This window comes from Xenopus laevis, chromosome 1L (assembly GCF_017654675.1).
Source record: "Xenopus laevis strain J_2021 chromosome 1L, Xenopus_laevis_v10.1, whole genome shotgun sequence".
NCBI classification, from domain to species: domain Eukaryota; kingdom Metazoa; phylum Chordata; class Amphibia; order Anura; family Pipidae; genus Xenopus; species Xenopus laevis.
The window spans coordinates 42,870,379-42,895,105 of record NC_054371.1 but is presented as its reverse complement, the minus strand read 5'-3'; the positions used below and the strand labels follow the sequence as shown (position 1 = coordinate 42,895,105).

The window sequence follows — 24,727 nt, the reverse complement described above, 5'->3', positions numbered from 1 at the left end:
TTTAAATACATATTGAGTTGTTATTTAACCCTGAATAATCACTTCTAATCAGGGGCGTAACTATAGAGGAAGCAGACCCTGCGGCTGCAGGGGGGCCCAGGAGGTATAGGGGCCCCATGAGGCCCTAATTCATATACAATTTCAATAAATATTGGAGAAACAAGTCAACCTCTAAACATTTTGGGGGCCTGAAAAATAATTTGCTGTGGGGCCCAGTAATATCTAGTTACGCCACTGCTTCTAATACAACAGAGAGGGATCAGTCATAGCAAATCTACAGTCCAGCTCAGATTCCTTCAATTTCATACATTTTATGAAAATAGTGTTAGGATCACATAAAAAGAAACATTTGATGGTTCCAGGGAAACACAGTGCAGAACCACAGCTCAATGCAAATGTTTAAATCTGATTTTAAATAAACGTGCAATAAATTTTACTTGTTTTTTAAATACCGAAAGAGGTGGAGGCTGATTACAAGAAAAAAATCTTTATTATGCTTTCAGTAGGTGGATAGTCAAATAAAATAAGCATAGGCTCCAGCTATATGTGGAAAATATTTGGTAACTCTGGTGAATGTTAAATGTGCTTTTCTTTAGGCCATTCATGAGGAGAACAGCTTCTCCCTTACACTGCATCTGTACCGCTGCCAATCATCACACTGAAAGCATTTGCTTCTCAATTCAGAGCCCTGCATCACCTTTCAAATATTTCTGACGTAGGTTCAGTTAATCTGAGTCTCGGAATATGACTTCCCTGAGCATACCTACAGTATTAGCTAAATATGCACACTTTAGGGCTTCTTGAAATATATGCATTTCTGATCCATGCACTGGGGATTTTGCAGCTTCTTCAGCATCGAAACGATGAGCCCCTTTGTTTCTATGTTGCTGGACTACAGGTACCAGTCCCTACACCACTGAGAATGAGACAAATACCATACAATAGGATCGTTAGTTTCCCTGATAGTAATTGAGCCTAGACTCAATATCCTTGTCTAATCACTAGTCACTTCAAGGGATCACCAGCGGGATAGCACTCGGATCGCTTGATTTTCTGAAGTCCCCGAAGTTTCCACTTCGGGTGACTTCGGAAAGCAAATCGTTCCAAGTGCCATCCTGCCGTCGATTTACATTCTAGCCGGCGGGAGACAGTTCTGCGAGATTAGTCGCCCCAAAGAAGAGGAGATTTGTCGCTGGGCGACTAATCTCCCCGAATCTGAGTGTGTGCCAAGACCCTAAAGGTGGCCATAGACGTAACAATTATGATCTTTCTTGGAAAAGATGTTTCCAAGAAAGATCGTTCGTTTCAATACACACGTGTAGAGCTAAATCGTCAGATATACAGGTAGATAGATATACATGCAGAAACAGTAGAATTCAACCTGTATCTGACGATTCAGCACTAACAATGGACAATGCGTGTGTGCCTTCAAAGTCGCCCGATCGACGAGCCGACTGACATCCAAGTCTTCTGCTGACATTGGTCGGCTATTTTCCCGCCATACACGCACCGAATATTGTACGAAAATTTGTTTCGTATGATATTATCTGTGCGTCTATGGCCACCTTAAGTCTATGGGTGATCCTCAAACATAGATCTTGCATTTTCCAGGTATTTTTTCTCTAGATGAAGTGAGTTGTGTGACACATGACATAACAGGTGGAATAATGTCATTCTGAGCTGGAAAATCACCCTCTCTGCCACCTAATATAACACATGGAAGTCTGGATTTGAGGTTCTTCTTTTTCCATCAATTAATAACACAATCTGATTTATTCAATTTATTTTATTAATAAATGAAGCAAAATTGGGGATGGGAGTTTGGTTGAGTTTTTTTTATTGGAACAATAAGCTAAAATTGTGTCTTAGGGTCTATAAAGCCATGAACACTTCATCAACAAATAATAAGATGCTTTTTCTTAGAGGCAAGCAACACACGGTGAAATTTGGATCCCAGAATTGTCACTATTCATCTGAAATTATTTGAATTTGCTGGTGCATGTCATATAAGAAGCGCCACTGGTATGGAACCAGCCTATTGATGAGCAAAATATTTTGCCACGCGAATGTCCATAGACTTAAAAAAAATACATAGCCAATGCAAAAAAAACTCATTCACTTTAATGCATTTTGCATAAAATTTGTGATACAACAGGCATCTTTAACCTGTATCTCATCCAGTGGTGTACCTAGTGTGTGCTGGGCCCCCTGAAAAAAAATCTTTGGAGGGGCCCGGCACAAAGCAATTTCTACCTGCCATCCACTGACCCACTTTCTGCCCCCACCAGACTACTCTCCCGTCTGCATGTGTCCTCCTCCCTGCTCACAGGTATAGTGCAGCTGGAGAGGGGGGAAATCTTTAGAATTATAGAGAAAGTGGACCCCTCAGTCCGAGCCCCCCTATTTGCCCACCCCTCCCCCACAACCATGGCGTCTGCTTCCTCTATAGTTACACCACTGATCTCACCCCTTTTTAACTAGAGGGGCAGATGCTGCCAGCAGAAAGCTGCTGACCATTGCAATACGTTGCCAACACAAAGCAACAGTATGAAGTGAAGAGAGGCAACAAGGTACTGGTAATATTGAAGGACTGAACGTCAGGTGTCCAGACATGATTTGCATGTGATGATCAGGGTACAATGTCTTTGCATTGGTCTGACAGCACTGAGGAGACTGGGAAAGGCATGAGAAAAAGTCAAAACTGTAGCCAATGAGAAAAAGGGCCAGATTCAATTCAGTAAGAAAAAAGTTTATCACTTGAAAAGTCATGGACGGGATCCAATATGAAATGCAATTCAATTCAGAAAAACTTATCTCACAGTTTATTCAGTGAAAATTCTATTGAAGTCTATGGGAAAAAAACTGGAAGTGAATTTGGAGCAAAGTTTTTTTTTCTCCTCAAATTGAATCTCGTCCATGAGTTTTCACATGATAAATGGGGAGATAACATTTCTCACTGAATTGACTCTGGCCCAAAGGTGGGCAACCTGTGAAACTCTAGAAATAGATGAACTACAACTAGGGTTGCCATCTTTTCTGTAAAAAATTACCGGCTTTCCTGTATATTTATCATTTTTGCCTATTAATAACATTGGGATCAACCATCATTTTTACCGGCCAGGCTGGTAAAATACCGGCCAGGTGGCAACCCTAACTACATCTACCCCCATCAGCGGGATCTATAAATTGTAACTCAACAGCATCTGCATGGACCAGAGGTTGAACCATCGAAAATGCAAGGAAAGCTAAAACCAAAATTCAGTGTCAGTAATCTGTGAACAATAATGCTTTCAAACAATGAACTTACTGCTTGGCTTGGTAGGACTTGTTGGTTGAGTCAAAACAGCTGCAATGGTCTAGTGTATATCACTAATTATGAGAAAGGGAGATCAAAAGGACAGCTTATCAGAACTGGAGACAGTTATTTCTATCTTGGAACAAAAAACAAAAGGCGCACTGTCTCGTATCTTCCTTTGAGGTACCTTTGTCTGTGTTTCTGTGCCCCCACCCCCAAATACACTTCACCTCACCCTTCCTATATTGGCAGCAGCCCTTGCACCGGCACAGCCACATAGCATGTAATTATTAATTGTTCCGCGTGTGTCGATTTTCTGCTTACATAACAGGAACAATTAAAATAGAATAGCATTGTTGGATGGGGCAGAAAAATTATTAAAAATAAACCAATGAGCCTCTTCCTTTCCAAAGACGCCAAACAATGAACTGGCGGATGACCAAAATAAACACATTTTTTGTTTTCTGTATGGGCCTGAACAGAAACAGTTTCTGATTGTCTAATGTAATTCCATATCTTTGCACATATTCCAGGGTAATTCGCATATTGCCTAGAATTAGGCGTAAGTGATACATAGATGAACCACAGATCGTATATATAGGAACAAATAGAAGAAAAAGCCATCCATGAAAGAATGCAAAGACTAATTAGAAATCCCTTTATTACTTGACACGGTGGCTTAAATGGCTGGGATTACATTTTAAAGAGTACCGTGTTATTCTCTTTAATATTTTCAAAAGCATCTTCACCAAAGCCAGATATGGCAACTGCAGGAGAATGTTAGAGAGGTACAAGCTTGAAATAGAATGAAATAAATTCAAATATTTTGCAGACTCAATACGGCAATGAACAATTATATTCAGCTCCCGTTTGAGCATTGTTTTTTCTGCCTTTGATGCCCAGCCATAAATTTTAAACATGGCACTAATTGATATCTTGTTATATCTAATACACATTCACCTTGGGTGTATAAATATGGCACTGGTATACTTCATATTTAGCTAAGGTGCACCAATATGGCACCGAAAGAGATATGGGTGTAGCCCTGACTTGCAACAGTTCAAACTGTGAATAGGGATTGGTGAATATGGTCAAAGCCTGGTGATTGGTTTATTGATTACTGGTTAATTGATGTGTTTTTTTCCATTGGTGCAAACTTGTTTAAATATCAGAGGCATAGCCCTGTACAGATAGTCTATGACTAAGTGTTTGTAACACGTAAGCTGTGGATACAATAAATTGCTTTACTTTGATTCAACTTCCTGGTGGAAGATTATCTTTATAAATGCTAATATCTGGCATGTGCATGCATATGGACTCCTTGGGCAATATTGCCCCGTGGGGGAGCAGAACCTGGTCTCCCTCACTTTAACCGCCTTCCCTGCAGCTACTAGTTCATCTGCCCTCACTCTTAATCCACTAAAGATGTCACGCGTGGCCCGTCTCTCTGTGGGTGATTTTTGTCACTTCACTTTGTGGGTTCATTCCCCTGTAGTTACATAACTGTGGTCCACTAGTTACAGCTGCCATTTAGGCAAGTCATTTTTACTGCCATTGTTCCTCTAAGGGAGGACAGTGGGTTGCCACCATGATGGTATTTCCTTAGTATTTCCGGTAAAATACCAGCCAATGGGTCAGATTCAATTCAGTGAGAAAAAGGTTTATCACTTGAAAAGTCATGGAAGAGATTCAATTTGAGATGCAATTCAAGTTAGATAAAATTTATCTCACAGATTATCACGAGAAAACTCCATTGAAGTCAATGGAAAAAAAACTGGAAGTGAATTTGGAGAAAAGTTTTTTCTCCTCTAATTGAATCCTGTCTATGAGTTTTCTAGCCCAATGTTGGGGCTAAGATTAGGGTTGCCACCTGGCCGGTATTTTACAGGCCTGGCCGGTAAAAATGATGGCTGATTCCAATGTTATTAATAGGGAGAAAAGATAAATATATAGGAAGGATGGTATTTTTTTTCCAGAAAAGGTGTCAACCCTAGCTAGGATTACAAATTTACCAGTAACGTACTGTAACTGCTGGTAAATTCAATTAGTCCTTAACAGCATACCTCTGACCTGAACCAATTCCACCTCCCATTCTATCCCAAACATCTCTGCCCTACTCACTGAATCCCCTCCCAATGCAGCCATTTTTATTATTATTCTGCCACTTTGCATCACCATCCACCCCTCACTCAGTGGTGTAACTTGGGCTAGTCGGAAACCCCTCCCTGATGAATTAGTTTAATTTCCTCCCTTCTAAATCGTCCAAATTTGATACATTCGTTAATAAAATGATCTCAAACAAAAGGCAGCCACTAATATATCAGTTACTCTGTAACAGACCCTTGCTTAGCAGCAGCTGAAGTTCAGCCCCAGTGTGTTAAGTATCAAGTAATGATCTAGAAAAGACTGCTGGGTGGAAATTCATGATCCATGGAGGCAGATTTACTGAAGAATGAATCGGTTAATACTAGCGACAATTCGCTAGGTTTACAAAGACATCGCCAATTTACTAACGGGCGCAGGCGCCATTTTGCTAGTGAAAGAGACTGGCACTAGCAGTCATTTGCACTCTATAGCCAGGCGAATTTTCACTCTGGCGAATGGACGTAACTGCGCAAATTCACTAAAATGCAGATTTTACTGAACGTTACCTCTTTCGCCAGACTTGCTTTCGCCAGCTCAGACCAGGCGAAGTGCAATGGCGTAGCTAGATCTTCCTCAGTCTTCTGTCACTTACATTTTATTCTGTGAGCCAAAAATGCATCAAAGTTCCAAAAATACGAGCGATTTTTCCTTTTTTCAGAGTGTTTGCTTACAATATTGTATGGACAATAAAGACGTCCATACAGCTTTAAATTTCCTGCCCTATGCAAATTGACCTGAGTGCCAGATCCCTAGCGAAGTTTCGCTAGGCAGAAATGAACGCTAGCGCATCTTCGCTTTGAAATACTCACATTATCGAAGTAACAATATTGAAAAGTCGTGAAAATTAGCGTTGTCTGAGCGTATTTGCGTCTCGTGAAGTGTTGCACTGGGTGCGAAGCGGATGCTGGCAAATTTTCGCTGGTTAGTGAATCTGCCCCATAATGTTCTTACACTGTGTTGGACCTTAACTGTGACACTTTTTTTTATAAAGGTGTATGTGACACTGTAGGTAAAGCCGTTGTTCGCCTCAAAGACTTTTTAGATGTAGGCAGTGGTCTTATTAGCATTTATTAATTAATTAATAAATGAGACTGTAATATATTGAGTTCATTTGTGCATAGCCTGTTACTAGTGTCTATGCAAGAGAAGAACTTGTGCTTTGTCTGCTGTGGGATAAATCTGAGTTCTACGGAGCGGATCTGAGACTGAACGGATTAGTTAAAGGTAACACAATGTGCTCCTCACAGAATACATATCATGGTTTATTAGGCAACTGGTTTAAAAAAGATTTCCTCTCTTGTGTAGACACCCTAGGGTTTAATCTAAAGAAATCTTTTATGCAATTGGTCGGCCGGCCCAGGTGTTTGAAATGTCCATTTCCGCAGGAGGAAATCACTTTAAAGCATACCAATCCCACAGACCTACCAGGCAAGGGAAAGATACAATGCTCAGTACAAAGCACAATACCTTCCCTTCTTGATTCCTTTTATTATTACTTTCTTGACTCCACCTCAGTTTGAGAGAAAGTTTCATCTTATGTTAATTCCTGTTTTGTCCACCAACAAAAAGTGACGCAAATGTGGAGACTCGGATTACTTTAACATGAGTGGTTTTGCAGCTTCTGCTTAACTACATTTCCCAGAACACCCTGAAAGCCCTCAACTGTCAAGGGGTATTACATAGAATGTGGAAACATAAAAGTATAGTGTACATACAAAGGGAAATTTACAAAAGCCCTGGATCCGAAAAATTTGCAAAACTGCGAATTCGGAAATACAAGTCATTTTGCTGTTTCTTAACAAAAAAATACATTTTAGCTAATGGGCCTTTCCTGGTATATATATATATATATATATATATATATATATATATATATATATATATATATATATATATATATATATATATATATATATATATATATCCTAGTATCTGTGGGTGGCCTATAGCACTGCAAGTTCTATTGCTCTGGAGTCTGCGTAGGACAGGAAGCAGGAAGGAGGAAAGGTAAACGTCTAGCTCTGACTTGCTGGAAGAAAAAAAAGGACAAGTAGTTAATTGTATTTTAGACATGCATACACACACACACACACCTATATATATTTTTTCATGCAGCCACAAATCAAATCATTAGAAAGTCAGATTGGTGGAACGTACACCTTCGCTTTAAGGCTTGAATCACTCTGCACAGATCAGACATTTAGAAATTTGGAGTATGGTGGAGACATTGACAGGGCTGCTATATTGTACTAGTGCTGTTACCCACAGAAACCAATCAGCAAACAGTTCTGATCAGTTAACTACAAATTAAAAACTAAAAACAAAGATCCGATTGTTTGGTATGGAAACTGCACTTGTGAAATTTAGCCCCTATATTAGTAAATCAGTTTCTATTCCCCATGTATAATAAAATGGACCAAATTTGGCCTGGGGCAGTAACTAATAGCAACCAATATGTTGTTTGCTTTTAAACAGGTGACGAGCAAATGCTTCCCGTCAATTGGTTGCTATAGGTTACTACTCCTGGGCAAACTGCAAGGCCTATTTATCAACAGTCTCATTTTAGTGGTTTTAGAGGTTTTTGAAACCATGACTAAACTCACTTTCACTTAAACCACAAATGTCATGAAATTTATTAAAAGATCCAAACTTAAAAGGCACGAACAGGAAAAGTTGCAGAAAAGTCAAGAAAACTGCAACTTTTTCGACTTGTCGCACAATAAGTCATAGGGGTAGATTTATCAAAGGTGAAGTGCCCAAAGGCACGAACAGGAAAAGTTGCAGAAAAGTCATGAAAACTGCAACTTTTTCAACTTGTCGCACAATAACTAAGGGGTAGATTTATCAAAGAGTGAAGTTAGAGATCTCCACAGTCCGTAGAGTGAAATACCGCCTCTCTCCATTTATTTCTATAGGATTTTTAAAGGCGTTTTTATCAAATGGTGAACTTTCACCCTTTGATAAACATGTAAAAAAAAGTTCTTTATAGCAGTAGGAGCAGTTTCATAAGTATCATCAGCTAATGGTTATATAGAGAATATACACTGTCCCTCTGCTCCCAGGCAGTGAATAAGTAAAGCACGCTTTCTAGCAGCAGAAATCTCTCTTTGGTCAGCAGCAATAATGTAATTTTCAAACATACGGATCCAAGCAGTAAAAGGTATGGTAGGCTCACCAGGGTTTGGAAGAAAAGGTTCAGTCTGCTGCAGAGGTAGAAGAGACATCCTTGTCGCCATTTGTTATGTTTTGGGTAGCCGAGGATGAGTAGAGTATAACAGTGCTTTATTAGCAGAGTCATGCAGGCATTACACAACAGTAACTTTCACTTTTAAGCTACCATGAAGTATGCACAGTATAAGTCTGGGCACAGTGACATCTACAGGCCATTTGTATAAACACCACAAAAGGCATTTGAAATTGCAATGCAGTGGGGTGTTATGTTGCAGCATAACCTTGTGCAGCGTACATCGTAGTGTCCCCATTCTGGAGCTTAAAGGAGAACTAAAGCCTAACTAAATAAGTACCTAGAAATTTTGTACATTATGTTTTGTGCTTCTGTACCAACCACAGCCCTTTAGCAGTAAAGAGCTGTGTCTCCAAAGATGCCCCAGTAGCTCCCCATTTTCTTTTCTGCTGATTCACTGCACATGCTCTGTGCTGCTGTCACTTACTGATCTTAGGGACTGACTCAAAATATACAGTACACATAGAATATAAATGTCACAATATAAGGCTGATTAGTAATTAATACAGATATTACTACATGGTGGCACAGAAAACAGTGCAACTAGCATCAGCCCTGAAGCATCAGTTTATATTACAGGTCAACCTCATTTTCTGCTTGATAATTAGTGACGAGCCCTAAGCTTAGCGTCTCAACAGCTGCTCAGAGCCCACTGAGCATGTGAGTGTCACAGACACACAGACACCAAGATGGTGACCCCCTGTGACAAGTTTGAAGTCCTGGATCATTGCTGATATTGACAAGCTGAAGCTTTAGGCAGGTGCAAGAAGTTCAGTAAAATATGGCATTTTTAGTCATATTCATTTCAGCAACCATACGCCCGGGAACTGGCCGGAATAAGTGGCGCGCGAGCTGCCGGGGGACCCTGAGGGGGTGCGGGCCCTGGCCCAATCGCACCTCCTGCTCCCCCAGTAGTTACGCCACTGATTCATTTTTAGGGTTTAGTTCTCCTTTAAGGACCTGTGTCCACAGTTTCATCACTAGGGTTACCCTCCAATGCAATTCACAGTGACATAAACAACAGAAATCTCTTTTGCTAATAAATTATGACATTTTTAAAGGGTAAGCAAATTTGCAATTAGCCTTCTTTTTTTATACAGTTTTTTTTTAATTATTTGCCTTCTTCTTCTGTTTCCAGCTTTCAAATGGCGGTCGCTGACCCCCCCAAAAAATGCTCTGTACAGCAACAAATCTACAGTTATTGCTACTTTTTATTACTCATCGTTCTATCCAGGTCCTCTCCTATTCATACTCCAGTCTCTTAAAATTAATAAATTAAAACCACAGGGCTGCTCAGAACAAGTCCTTCGTTTGATCAAAACATGTAAAGAGACAAACTATAAAACGGTGTTTCACCTATACATCCCCAGTATTAAGCAAAGGAAATAAAGTGTTTAAAGCACACTTTGGTTTACGCTCTACCCATTAACTAGGGAACTTTTGAAATTACAGTAAAACCTTTGTAGGAAATGAACGTTCCATTTGCATTGAATAGCCTCCTGTATAAATAACAGCGCAAGCAAATCTAAAGTAAATGTTTATCTGCAAACTGAACAATGATGTTTCATGGGTGACTCTGCCGATGCGTGATCATGATGTTTATAGCAAAGGCGACATGATTGCTGCTGGGATTTAACCCCTTGTCCTGCATCAAGACAATAAAACTGGGTAGAGATCTGCTGAGAAAGCGTTTTCATATTGATGTGATCTACAGGTTAGAATCTGCATTATTCCTCTGTCTTTTCTTGGGGGGAGGAAGTTACCCCAAACAGCATAAGTCTGTGTCAGTAGGCAAAATGCTGCAAATAAATAGCAGACTTGTGATCATCTATAAGGGTAAAGGCAAAGGAAATCTGCATCCAGTGTCTTCTTAAATAACCCCTACTATGTGCCCATCACAGTGCATGGGAGCGGTTAAGGTTGATCCCTGCCTGCCATTGTTTCCCATTTAAATGAATGGAACCATGCTATCTATGAGAGACCCTGTATTTGTCAGGGGAAATCCTTGGCAATGTTGGCTTTCACATTCCCAAGCAATCCCAGGATCAGACAGGTTTACCAGGTTCCCAAGAAGAATCCCGGAGGGCCTTGTTCCTGCTGGACCCTGGCCTCTTCACGCAGCCCCCCCCACAGTAGTCCTGTGATCAGTGCCCATGGGGGCTGGTCACCGGCAGGGGGTCATGTGTTGTGCAGTGGATCTGCTGCAGTTGGGAGCCCAAACTACCCCATCCAACACTGGCAATCCCCACCAGAAGTTGAGTTCCCAGTGGGTTCAAACTACCCCAGTCCAACACTGGCAAATCCCCACCAGAAGTTGAGTTCCCAGTGGGTTCAAACTACCCCAGTCCAACACTGGCAAATCCCCACCAGAAGTTGAGTTCCTGGTGGGCCCAAACGACCCCAGTCCGACACAGGCAATCACCAACATTGCAGATATCAAGCATTGCAGACCAGTTTTAAAGGGGAAGTATTGGCAGGAACAGGGTGTTTTTATGACTGTGTTTAGAAAAGCTAAACATTCTTTACACTCTTCTCCAAGAACGTCTTTAGGGACATCTACTAGTAAATATGTCTCCATTTATACTGGTTAAATTCTTTCACATCAAGTCAATGTATTGATGTAACATTTATGAACAGTCAAAGCAAAATGATTAAAAATGGTGAAAGAATAGAGCTAGTAGAGGAACTGAGGAATTCTATGAAACATGTGGAAGTGCAATTAATGATTAATCGGGGCCCATAGTTGTTTTAGCCTTGAGAAATGCTGACTGAAGCAATAACTTAAAAAAAAAACCTTGAGTGAACTTTCACCTAGGCCAAACAATGATGAAACCGAAAATTCGATAAATAAGTGTTCCAGAGTGTGTATAAAATGATTTAGTCATGGGACAAGTTTAAAATGTCAATTTGGCTTATGGTGTGTCCATATGAGCCAATAGTTATTTCTAAGGGGAGACTAAATCCCCCTTTTTGACAAGAGCTCACTCAGCTGTTGGATAAACACTATATAAACTTATAAAAATAAATAAAAATGTACCGTATATTTGTTTCAAACAGATATACATTTTTCTACAGAAAAGGAGACCATGTTGCGTGTAAGAATAATGTCCCAACCTCCCTTAGGCTTACAGTGTAATGCAACTCAACCTTCATCCTATTCCACTGTAAAGTGATGGATTCTGGGACTTAGAGTCCTACTGCTTCATATAGTGGTTGGTGCACAGATTCTCTGTAAAGCAGAGGGACTTCAAGTCCCAGAATCCATCACTTCACAATGGAACAAGCTGGGGGGGAGGAGGGGAGTGGTCCCAGCAAGCATATACAGACTATTATTATTTCTATCAATCTATGGACGATCTGTGTAAAATTAAAAAAACATTCTGGAAGTTCAGTGTTATGCACATTTTCTTACATATTCTCAACTGAATTAGCTCATGTCAAAAAGGAGGGTATATTTTCCCTTCAACACATGAGTTAATTAAAGCCAGATCACCCTATATGATGTAGGTAGCTCCAGTTAGGGGCTAAGCATTGATTTCTTCAACTGGGGGTGAGCAGGGGTGGAGGCAATCATTATAGCCTCATCTCTGATATCAGCAGGATATGAATAAATAAATAAACCCAATAGATCACTCAAGCACATAGGCAAGCATTTTTCCCTGCATGTTTGTAGCCTCTCATATATACTTACATTGTACATCTCTAAGGAACTCAACTGAGTCCTTAGTACTCGTGCCCTCCCCATCTGCCCCTGGGTTACCTGTCTCTGGCTGGGGGCATGACATTGAGATAAAGCTTTTATTTTTATTCTGAGATATTTTTTTTAGTAGTCTCTCTGGAATCCATTTCAACCAATGAACAGTTACCATCATAGATTCATGCAAAGCTCTTATAATGCCAAAATTGTAGAAAGATTTTAAATAATTGTTAATTTATTGACTCATTTTTAAAAAATCAGGTTTTGTATTTTTCACTCTTTTAATAAGAATATAAGGGATTATAAAACCTTGAGGGCACGACCTAGAGAAGATAAGAGGATGCTGGATAGCTCAGTGTGAGCCCCCTACAGTGACTTAACTAGAGGTTTAAAGCAAAGTTTCCTATGGGATCATTGTCACCCCCAAACTTACAATTATGATCAGCAATTAGGTAACTATGGGACTGATTTATCAAAGGTTAAAAGTTTTTCTTTACCTGGAATGAACTCAAATGACCTCGAAACTCGAATGGTATTTCAGTTAAGAAAAAAATTAGAATGGCAAAAACCAGATTCTGCGAGTTCAAGTCCCGCAACCTGAAAACTCGAATTGATTGAGTTTTCCGCGAAAAAAAACTCGAATCAATCTAATCGTGTTCTCGATTCAAGTTCTCGCCCAAAACCCTTAGAAGAAAACTCGAACATCAAGCAGGCTGTTAAAATGTGAGTTTTACAACTGGAATACTCAAATTTTTGTGGGAAAAAATACTTGAATCTTAATAAATCTGCCCCGATGTGTCTTAAAGTTTGTTACACTAAAGACAAAATTGGTGTGTCTACACCTTATACAGTTAGGTCCATAAATATTTGGACAGACAACTTTTTCTTTCTAATTTTGGTTCTGTATATTACCACAATGAATTTTAAATGAAACAACTCAGATGCAGATGCACATAAAAATGTGAGGAACTAAAGCTTTTTTTAATACAATCACTTCATTTCAGGGGCTCAAAAGTAATTGGACAATTCAAAAAACTGAAAATAAAATGTTCATGTCTAATACTTGGTTGAAAACCCTTTGCTGGCAATGACAGCCTGAAGTCTTGGACTCATGGACATCACCAGATTCTGGGTTTCCTCCTTTTTAATGCTCTGCCAGGTCTTTACTGCAGCGGCTTTCAGTTGCTGTTTGTTTGTGGGCCTTTCTGTCCGAAGTTTAGTCTTCAACAAGTGAAATGCAGCTCAATTGGGTTCAGAGCAGATGACTAATGTATTATTATTAACAAATGCTAACATATTCTGCATGGGAATATACATTAAACAAGAAACATACAAAAACAACCAATAACCAATACAAAAGAAGAAATCACCTCCCTGCTTTCCAACATTATCTTGTGCATGTTCAGGCTCAATTGTCCCTATTTTTTTTTTTTTTGATTACAAAGGTAAACTCTGAATCTGCTAAAGGGATTGTGATCACTAAGACCTTACTAAGCTTCTTACTGAGACAGTTCTGTGCTTACCTTTAACACCTTTATCTTAAGGCTTCTGAGCCCCATCTATATCCATGAACTAAAAGTCAAAATGAAGTGAGGGAACCCAACATTAATACTAATATTTTCCATATGCACTAAATCAGATGTTTTCATTATAAACCATGGATTAAAAGAAAGTCATGTGAGGTAAAGTCGCCTCTAGAAAGCATGTCCTGATTCTCAAAAGCACCCCTGAGACTTAAACCTGGGTTACGAAAATACAATCCATATTTGCTTAATAGATTATCTCCCAATACCAGCTTTTGATCTTTCAGGTTTGCATGACCTTTACAGTTAACTATATTGTGTTTATTCAAGATTTAGTGGAGACAGGGCAGCTAATCCACTGAAGACCATAATCTGTCTGACCAATTTAATTACATTCTGGGTTTTTTTCTATAATAGATGGCATTTTTCATTTACTTGTCAAGCTGGCATTTGAAACTGTTGGTCGGGTGTAAATATTTATTTTCATTTCTCTTGCCTGAAAGATATTGCATGTGATCAAAATTCAAAATGTTATGAGGCTTTGGTATTCAAGTGGGACACTGAGATTTTAAGACTTTGAGATCATGATTGAGCATACTGTAGATCAAGCAATATTATGTCATCTTGTTAAATGTGGGTGGCCCAATTATCCTCATCTGGGGAAGAACCATTTACCATATCTGCAAGATTAAAAAAGACCATGGCATTTTTGAGTAGCCCCATATATATATATATTTTTTTTTTTTTTTACTGTACAGGAATAGGATCCCTTATCCGGAAACCCGATATCCAGAAAGCTCCGAATTACGGAATGGCTGTCTCCCATAGACTCCAATTTATCCAAATAATCCAAATTTTTTAAAAATGATTTCCTTTTTCTCTGTATTAATAAAACAGTAGCTTGTACAACTAAGATATAATTAATCCTTATTGGAAGCAAAACCAGCATATTGGGTTTATTTAATGTTTAAATGAATTTCTAGTAGACAAGGCATGAAGACCCAAATTACGGAAAGATCAGTTATCCGGAAAACCCCAGGTCCCGAGCATTCTGGATAACAGGTCCCATACCTGTACATATATGTATTTTTTACTGTAAGTTGTATTGTTATTATGCTATATAGGGCTTTACAAATTCATCCTCCTGTCCGCCATTCAAATCTATTCATACTACTGTAAATGAAATGTAATCAAAAATACCATATATTATAGAAAAAAAGTACAGTAAAGAAAAATAAGTTGGAGGTAAAATTCCCTATTAAGTCATTTCATTTCCCTGTTCTTCTGGCACCAAAATAGATTGCAGGAAAACAGGCTTGGGATCCACTGTCTCGGAAATTCTAAATGCAGTATGATGGATAACTGGAAAAAGACTGGGGAAAGGCTACAGAGCTGATTTATTTATTTGATTTTGCTTAGTTATATCTTATATGGAGGCAGGGATTTCCCTTGAAAATACAAAATAGAAAGAAATAGAAAAATCCCTAAAGATTCTGCCTTCCAGTCCACTAATATAAAGTAGTGCTTCCTGGCAGCCTCTATAAGTAACACTTGGAACATGTGGGAGCTTTGTAAATAAAATATCACATTATTCATCTGTGATATAAAAACGTGAAGAATAAGAATACTCCTTGAATAGACCTCTATAAACAAAGTCTTACAAAGGGGAAACACTTGTGGTTAATAATATAACACACTAATAGGCTTATGCTATAGACCAGGGATGCCATAGTGCTGTGGTTATTTCATCCAGTACAATAGTGTATCCACCAGGACAGCAAGGGGTGAAGCATAGAGAGGGTCTGGAAGCTTAAGGGGCCCAGCCTGTTCATACCTCTCTGTCTGCAGTCAAATGTCCTTCTCAATTGTGCTTCTTACCAGGCCTCAGCCCCCCAGTCTCTCCCCTTCTCCCACTTAATTCAGACAGATCTCAGCAAGATACTACCCACTTGAATATGGAGCTTGGGCAATATGTCAGGCTCAGTAGTATGGGAAGGGGAGAATATAGAACTGCTGCTAAAAGAACTTTTGAAGGCACACGAAGGATTTCAGCCTTGTTACCTCTTTCATTGAGATTTATAATACAAGTAGTTTGCTACTGCATATTCATTGCAATTTGAGGGGTTAGAAGTGCAAATTATGAAGGACAGGAGTCTGGGCTAATCCTACGGATGCCTGGTGAGGGTCAAAATAGGGTGACTCCTGATGAGTTGTTAGTTGACATATCTGTAGGACCTCCTTAAATTTTGAGAATAAGTTGACTTTTAAAGGAAATCGGAAGGCAGAATTACTGAGGGTACCAAGTTGTTCATAATTCTATTTTCTAACGGCAGACCCACCCAAGGTACTTTTTGCTCAGCACGGCACAGCCATACTCTTCTGGTGCCCCAGCATCCTATGAAGTAACATATGTACACTACAGACTACAGAGGTCAGTACAGAATATCAATACCGTGCATGGGATCACCGAGGACAGTGTAGAGGATAATGGGGCAGAAAGGTCTCCGACTATAAATATCCAAAAATTATTATTTAGTGTAATAATGTGTTATTTGTCCCTTTACCAGGCACACTGTCCATTGGATGTTCCTTTTTGAGGTTATAGCCCTGGGCAAATGCCCTTTTTGCCCTGTCCTCTGTAGAAGAAATAAGTGAGAGCTTGTCGTGTAGAAGAAATAAGTGAGAGCTTGTCCTCCAAATTTAAAGGCCCTGGAATTAATTTAAAGGTCACCAAGAGAATACAGCACATTTTGTTTTGTTCTGGTGAGAGGGCAGCTAAATTCTGCACATGACAGCCGAGCTGAATCACCGCGTTCCCTCTAATTCCATTTATCTGTGCCCGGGGGCTGACTGGGAAGGTCATCCCTTGTTTGTGGGTGTAAATCATTAAGCTCAATTTGTTTGGAAAACGATATGGTTTACCATAATGTACAAAGTCAAATATACAAATGCCTTATAGATCTGATCTCACACAGGCCCATCGGAGATATTTGAGCAATGAAACAATTGATCCTATATGGCATGTTTATAATGTTAAGAATGTAGGAGAACACTACTTATTTATATGAGGGCTCATTTATGAACGCTAATGCAAAATGAACAATTGGACTCAAACTTGTTTATATTTATAAAGGTGCTTATGCCTATATGTGCAGCTTGCATTTAGTGCCAGTTAAAGGGTGCTTCACCTTTAAGTTAACTTTTAGTAAGTTATAGAATGGCCAATTCTAAACAACTTTTCAATTGGTTTTTTATAGTTTTATAATTATTTTCCTTTTTCTTCTGACTCTTTCCAGCTTTCAAATGGGCATTACTGACCTCATCTAAAAAGCAAATGCTCTGTCAGGTTACAAATGTGTTGTTATTTCTAATTTCTATTTTTCATCTTTCTATTCAGGAATCTCCCATTCAAATTATAGTCTCTTATTCAAATTAATGCATGGTTGCTGGGGTAATTTGGACCCTAGCTACCAGATTGCTTAAAATGCAAATTGAAGAGCTGCTGAATAAAAAGCTAAGTAACTCAAAACTCAAAAAACCTTAAATAATAAAAAATGACAACCAATTGCAAAGTGTCTCAAGAAATCACTGTCTCCATCATACTAAAAGTTAATTCAACAACACCCTTAGGGCAAAGACACACGCTGCGATTCGTGGAGATTAGTCGTCCGCCGACAAAACCTCCCCTGCTTTCCCGCCGACTAGAATGCAAATCACCGGTGGGTTGGCATTCGGACCGCTTAATTTTCCGAAGTTGCCCGAGGTTTCCTCTTGAGGCAACTTTGGGCGACTTCGGGAAATGAAGTGCTCTGAGTGTCATCCAGCCGGTGACCAATCTCCCGAATCGCAGTGTGTGTCTCTGCCCTTAAGGCTCTACACTGGCATTTTTAATTGCATTTCCATATGGCTGCTTTTGTGTATTCCATGCGTAAACATAATTTAAAAAGCCGGCATGTAAGAGGCCTAAGCTGCTTCAGCCAGCCTCGATGAATTTTAAACAAGGTGCAAAGTACAGGACGCACAGACGCAAGGACACCCTTGAGTAACAACAACTGCCTTGAAGAGATGAAGGTGTTGCTTTCATAATCAGTCTCAGCCTTTATAACAACACTGATGCAAAGTGATCCCTTTGCATGACAAAAGCCTTGCCTCACACTGATAATGTCCACATAGCCGGCATTCTTTCTCTACTGTATATAGGGATGAGCAGGAAGTGCAACGTCGTCTGCCTTCCTTTTGTGCGGCCCTTCCTTCTCACATTATTCCCAGTGTAACGTATGGTTCACACATTTTTCTCCATACATGTTTCAAGCCAGTTGTCCTTGTGCTAAAAGGAAAACAGACCCAAGCTGCACAATGCACCGGCTTTCTTATGTTACTATTCTCAATGCCATGGGCAGGCAGTTGTTACTAGGGAGAAATTTGAAGGTTATGTTAAGCGGAGGGGCTCAATAGCAGAGAATTCAACCAATCATACCAACAATGAGTCACATATCCGGGCAATATGGCTTAAAGGGGTGGTTCACCTTTATGGGAACTTTTAGTATGCTATAGAATGGCTAATTCTAAGTAACTTTTCAATTGGCCTTCATTTTTTAATTTTTTTAATTATTTGCCTTCTTCTTCTGACTCTTTCCAGCTTTCAAATGGGCGTCAGTCAGACCTTCTCCTGATCATATTTCAATTTCTTATTCAAATCAATGCATGGTTACTTGGGTAATTTGGATCCTAGCAACCAGATTGCTGAAAATGCAAACTGGATAGCTGCTGAATAAAAAGCTAAATAAACCACAAATAATAATAAATGAAGACCAATAGCAAATTGTCTCAGAATATCACTCTCTACGTCATACTAATTGAAGACTGTCGTGGGATGCTAGTAATTGGATCTTATTAAGAACGATTCCTGATGCATATACTGAAAATAGCTATTATATAATATGACCTTTGTACTTTTTTTGTACGTTTTTGTCTAGGGGCCCCATTGATTCTTGGGGCCAATGCTAAATGCCCTCTCTGCTCCACCCTAAAACCAGACCTGAAATTACTAGGATTTTAAAATGTCGACTTTGAGAACTACATGCGAAAAACATATAGCTAATGCAGGCACGGCCATTGGTAGAAAACGTGTATTGTTCACTGGGGGTGGAATGTAAAATGTTTCGTTAGAGCAAAAAACCTGTGACAATTGCATACGTCAGCGACCATTTTTGCGTCCATATTGACTGATTAAAGACCTCAACAATGTCATCGTAAAGTTTAATAAAAAAAATTCCTTTTGTGAATATTCACAGTGTATGTAATTAAATTTCGCAAGCGCAAATAATTTTTTTTTTGCGACAAATTATTAACGAAACTCCAGAGCAGGTGTTAATGCTACACCTTTGATTAATGATAATGTAATATTCGCCAGCGACTGATTTTACAATGTGAGCAGTGCTAAACATGAGCAAAAACGCCATTTTAAAAAAAAGCTTGCGAATTTTAATTACATTCCCCTTTAGGAGTGGTAAATGCTAATTTCTAATAAGACCTTCCTGTAAATGTTGAAAACCCCCAAACAAAGCAAGAGTATCCTGACTGCCAGACTACTTTGCATCATAAAGGCTTGTCAGCCCTTTTCACTTTTCAGATCACTTATGATGCACAAGTACAGAATGAAAATTGATTGGACGACAAGGAGAGGGAGGAGCCTTCACAGCAGAAATTCAAATTTGATCTTTTCCCTCAGTGGGATATTTGATAACATTGCATTGTTTAAAGGAGAAGTACACTGTGGAATTTATGTTGTACCAGTGGTGAAAGGCTGGGAATGCCAGCAGCTTAGATTGAACGTGCAACTTTTCAATTGGCCTTCATTTTTTCTTTTTTATAGTTTTTGAATTATATGCTTTCTTCTTATGATTCTTTCCAGCTACAAATGTATTGTTATTATTTGCCTTTTTATTCAGTCCCTCTCAACTTCATATTTCCTATCCTGGTCAAATCAGATCATGGTTGCTAGGGTAATTTGGACCCTAGCAACCAGAAACGGCAAACAGCAGAGCTGCTGAATAAAAAGCCAAATAACTCAAAAATTATATATAATAATAAATGAAAACCAATTGCAAATTGTCTCAGAATTTCATTTTCTACGTCATTAAAGGTTCATTTATAGTGACCAAGCTGGGTTATTTTCTCATGGAACTAATGTCATGTTTAAACCAACAACAGTGCAAATACATGTTCTGACCAGTGGCTGTGTAACACCCATTCATACAGGGTTATTAGCACTCAGTGGATAAATACTTGCTGACTCCTTGTTAACGTGGCCAAACACCTCTAAGAAAATCTGATCACATCAGGTCCCTGACTCCCACCCTCAGGCACATTAGTGACTAAAGCAAAGGATTCCAGGTTTTATTGCTTATGACTGTCCATTTGTGTGTTTCTGCTTCAGTGAGTGATACAGTGGGCTTAGATAAACAGGGATTGATTCATATGGCAGCTCCTTCCTTGTTTCTCATTATCACTAAATCTCTCTCTCTATGAGAGATGTTCCTATGAAGGTAACACTCTCGCTCAAATAAAAGTTTCACTTGTACATGGCAAGTACAGACAGGGCTGCCATTAAAAATCACGGGGCCCCGTACACCAATATTTTCGGATACCGCCCACTCCACATCACAGTTAAAAGACCACACAGACATCAGCGCTAAAAAAGTAACCCCCACACACACAAGTTATAAAAAGCTATTGATGGTCAGGGTCCCCTTATAAGATAAAAAATAAAAACATTGGTGTCAAGGCCCCCCTTACAAGTTAAAAAAATTGGGGTACCAAATTTTTTTTTTTAAAAAAAACATTGGTGCCAAGCCCCCCCTTACAAGTTAAAAAAAATGGAGCCTCACAGAATATTTTTTAAAAAAAACATTGGCGCCAGGGCCCCAGTAGCGTACTTAGGGGGGGGGGCGGGCCCTGGTGCGTGACGCGCAGCCGGGCCCTGCCCCCCTCCGTATGGCTACATTTTCTGTGGTGCACGGGCTGCCGGGGGGGCCCTGAGGGGATGCGAGCCCTGGCCCGCTCGCACCCCCTGCTCCCCAGGTAGTTCAGCCACTGCAGGGCCCCCTTACAAGTTAAAAAAAAATTGGGGCCCCAATAAAATATTTTTTAAAACAACATTGGAGCGAGGGCCCCCCTTACAAGTTAAAAAAAATATTTTTTATAAAAACATTGGTGGCAGGGGCCTATAGAATATTAAAATAATACATTGGTGGCCAGGGGATTAAAAAAAACCACAAATTGGTGTTCAGTAGAAATTAACTCATGGCCTCAGGACTTCAACTTCGCCTCCTTTCGTGACTTTGGGGCTTTTCGCCGCTTTAGGACTTCAATTACGGCTGTTTTCGTGACTTTGGGTCTTTTCGTCGCTTCAGGACTTAAATTTCGGCTATTTTCGTGGCTTCGGGTCTTTTCAGGACTTCACTTTCGGCTATTTTCAATTTCACTGAGGCAACTTTGGGCGACTATTGAAAACGCATCGCCGCGTGTGCATTAGCGCAGGTGACTTTTCATTGTAGCCTAATGGGAAAAAAGCTGAGGCAGTTCGGGGAGATACTCGCTCAAAAGACAAGGCGATTAGTCGCCAGGCGACAAAATCTCCCCGAATCTCTGCGTGTGGACTAGCCCTTACAACGATTAATCTCCCTGAACTGCCTCCTCTGCCTTCCCACTGGCTAGAATGTAAATTGCCGGCGGGATGGCACTCGGAGCGCTTCTTTTTCTAAAGTCACCCAAAGTTTCCTTGTGAGGCAACTTCGAGCGACTTTCGATAAATGAAGCCCTCCAAGAGCCATCTCGCCAGCGATTCACATTCTAGCCAGCAGAAGGCAGTTCAAGGAGATTAGTCACCCGAAGTAGAGGCGAGCGACTAATCTCCCCAAAATGCCTCCCCACCGGCTACATAGATGTGATAGTGTTTGCCCATCCCTCTTTTGTTCTCTGGTTCTGGCTCTTGAAACAATGTGTCAGAAATCAGTGACTCCAGGGCTGCTGGATTCTGCTACAATGTTTCAGGTGTCTGTTTTTGGTGGAGATCCTCTTGAAAAGAAGATAATGACTGGCGAAGAACTTCATCTACTCCCTGGCTCTGCCGCTCAGGCGCTGAAATGTATAATCCACTATTCATGTGTCAGCCTGTAGGAGTCGCTGTAGAGCAGCTATGAGGCGTCCAGGGTCGCAGAGAAGAGCTGGAGGGAGTGGGAGTCGGGGGCACGCCTGGCGGTGGGAGAGGGAAGGATCTATTATTCGGGCTGGGGGAGTGAGAGGCGGCTGGGAGTTGTATCGCACTGAATCGCTCACTGAGCTGCAGTCGGCTAAGGACTGTATGTGGAGCTGCAGGTTATTTGTGCGCTCAGTGCGGAGGGAAGAGAGCGGAGGACGCGGCATGATGGCACCTTATTGCCCGGGGGACACTCCTTGGATATTACCTGAGTGATAAGCGCTGGATTCTTACCTGGGACTCAGCTGGGGTTGTACAGTCTGATCTCTGGCGATGGTCGGTCCTTGTGTAGGCGGATCATTGGCTCCATCCATTCCTGGGAGAGACATCTGAACTGATTTCCCTTGTTTTGCCTCCGCTCTGGATTCGCATATGTGTAACGACAAGCTGGACACAATGATCCTCACACGTAAGCACCGACCGCTTCTTCCCTTTACTCCTTCCCCTTTACTCCTGCGCTTCTTCCCTTTACTCCTGCACTTAATGCCCTGCTGCTGAGCTTCTTTCCCTTTACTCCTGCGCTTAATGCCCTTTACTCGTGCGCTTCTTTCCCTTTACTCCTGCGCTTAATGCCCTGCTGCTGCGCTTCTTCCCTTTACTCCTGCGATTCTTGCCCTTTACTCGTGCGCTTCTTGCCCTGCTGCTGCGCTACCCCACTGTCTCACCCTACTGTCTCCAAATCAGCCTCGGCTCATATCACTGCCCCTCGCACTGGGCTCCCTGGCGTGGGAATACGGCACGTGGAATATCCGCCGGCAGCAATAACTTTATTGGGAGAGTCGCTGCCTCTGGAATTGCTTGTTGGCTCTGAGCGCCGGGATCCCAGCAAATCCCTGATGTGGGTTCTGATCTGGGAAGCCCCCTGTCTGCTGTGTCCCCAATAACATCAATGCTCTCACCCCTTCCAGTGTTCCACAGAGCTTATCCCTCAATAGTAGCCCATACTTCGCCTTACCTACTGTCCTTTACTCTTCTAGTGTTCCACATCACAGCCCCCAATGTTAGCCTGTTCTATTCTGCCTGTACTATTCTGCCTGTACTATTCTGCCTGTTCTATTCTGCCTGTACTATTCTGCCTGTACTATTCTGCCTGTACTATTCTGCCAGTACTGCTCATACCCCTTGTACCACTTAGCCCTCAATCCTAGACTGTACAAAATTCAACCAGTCCAATGCTGTAGCTGCTTCATGTATACCGCCTATTTGTTTTTAATGCCCCTTCTGTTTTGCTCTGTGCTCCCCACAACAACAGAATTGCTCTTATCTACTTCTCTCCAGCCTTCTATTCTGCATGCATACCCCCCCCCATCACATACATCTTGTACAGTACAATTTACCCCCCCTCAGGCTGTACTTTTACAAAGTCTCTCAGACTGTACCTCTCCCTTACCTGCTCACTAATCTTTTGCCTGACTCATTGCAATCCTATGCTGTGTATAACAGTGCAGCCCGGGATGTCTCATTCATTGCTAATACCCATGTGGAGGCTGCTTACTTAACTGAAAGTACTTGGGGGATTAATCATATTAGATGCACAAAGCACTAAATATGTGTAATTGGTAACATTGCTTTGCGTTGCTGGGAGTTAAGGACCTGTGCCAGTTACAGGTGGTATGTTAGTGACAGATTTGCACAAAGAGTTTATTTGGGGCAAGGAGGAGCGGTTTTGTGCCTGCCACGGCTGAAATTGTGGAAAGTATTTCTTTATTTTACAGACTTCTCCAAGGCATCTTGGAATGTTTCTATACAGTATTTCAGAATGCATAAAATCCAGTTTTATGGGGAGTTGGAGGTGATTTATAAGGCAGCAGTGGATTTGACGGCAGTGGCCACGGAAAATGTTGCCTTTTGAAGTTCTCTGTAATTAGTCTGCTGGCTTTTTAAGAAAGCAAAATGACCCCTCCTGTGTTGTGGTGCCCATGATGTCACAAGTGGGGCTTTTGATCCCTCCCTTAAAGCAACAGCTCCTGCTGGCAGTAAAATTCCCATATATATCTTGCACAAACAGAAAACAAACTCACCCCTGTGTTGTCCGACTGCCGTGCCTATTTACTGCCCTCTCCAAGCCAAACATATGGGTCTGCTGGTGCTAAAATATTCAAGGCAGGCGCACTGTTTGCTTGTGCTAATGCATTGGAATGGAATAAGGGGGAAATTCTGACTCAAGTTCCTGTGTTAGGAGTTGTACAATGCAAGTGACCCTCTGTTTTATATTTTATACAACACTTGGTTGAGTCAAGCAAGAGCCTGGGTTGGGGGGGAGCACATATTTATACACATATATAGAATGACAATTTTGACACTAATCATTTTATGGGCCGTTTGGGCATTTTTGCACTCATCATTTTCACCAGTGGTTGAGGATCACTGCTCTGGGCCAAAAAATGGTACAGGTATGGGACCCGTTATCTGGAAACCCGCTATTCAGAAAGCTCCGAATTACGGAAAGACCGTCTCCCATAGACTCCATTTTATCCAAATAATCTAATTTTTCAAAAATGATTTTGCCTTTCTCTGTAATAATAATAAAATTGTAGCTTGTACTTGATCCAAACTAAGATAT

At 40.7% G+C, this 24,727-nt stretch overlaps 1 protein-coding gene across 4 annotated transcripts in view; it reads left to right on the top strand.

The window, feature by feature from the left end:
• The window catches only part of LOC108698560 (rho GTPase-activating protein 7), a 119,216-nt gene that overhangs the window by 55,012 nt on the left and 39,477 nt on the right, over positions 1 to 24,727 (top strand). For 3 of the 4 annotated variants that reach the window (XM_018230154.2, XM_041589028.1, XM_041589027.1), the window contains exon 1: positions 21,879 to 22,573. The exons of the other annotated variant lie outside the window; for it this stretch is intronic. In XM_018230154.2, the coding sequence (XP_018085643.1) occupies positions 22,537 to 22,573 (37 nt within the window). In that variant the 5' untranslated portion in view covers positions 21,879 to 22,536. Of the gene's footprint in view, positions 1 to 21,878; positions 22,574 to 24,727 lie in introns of those variants that run through there. 4 annotated transcript variants of the gene reach the window in all.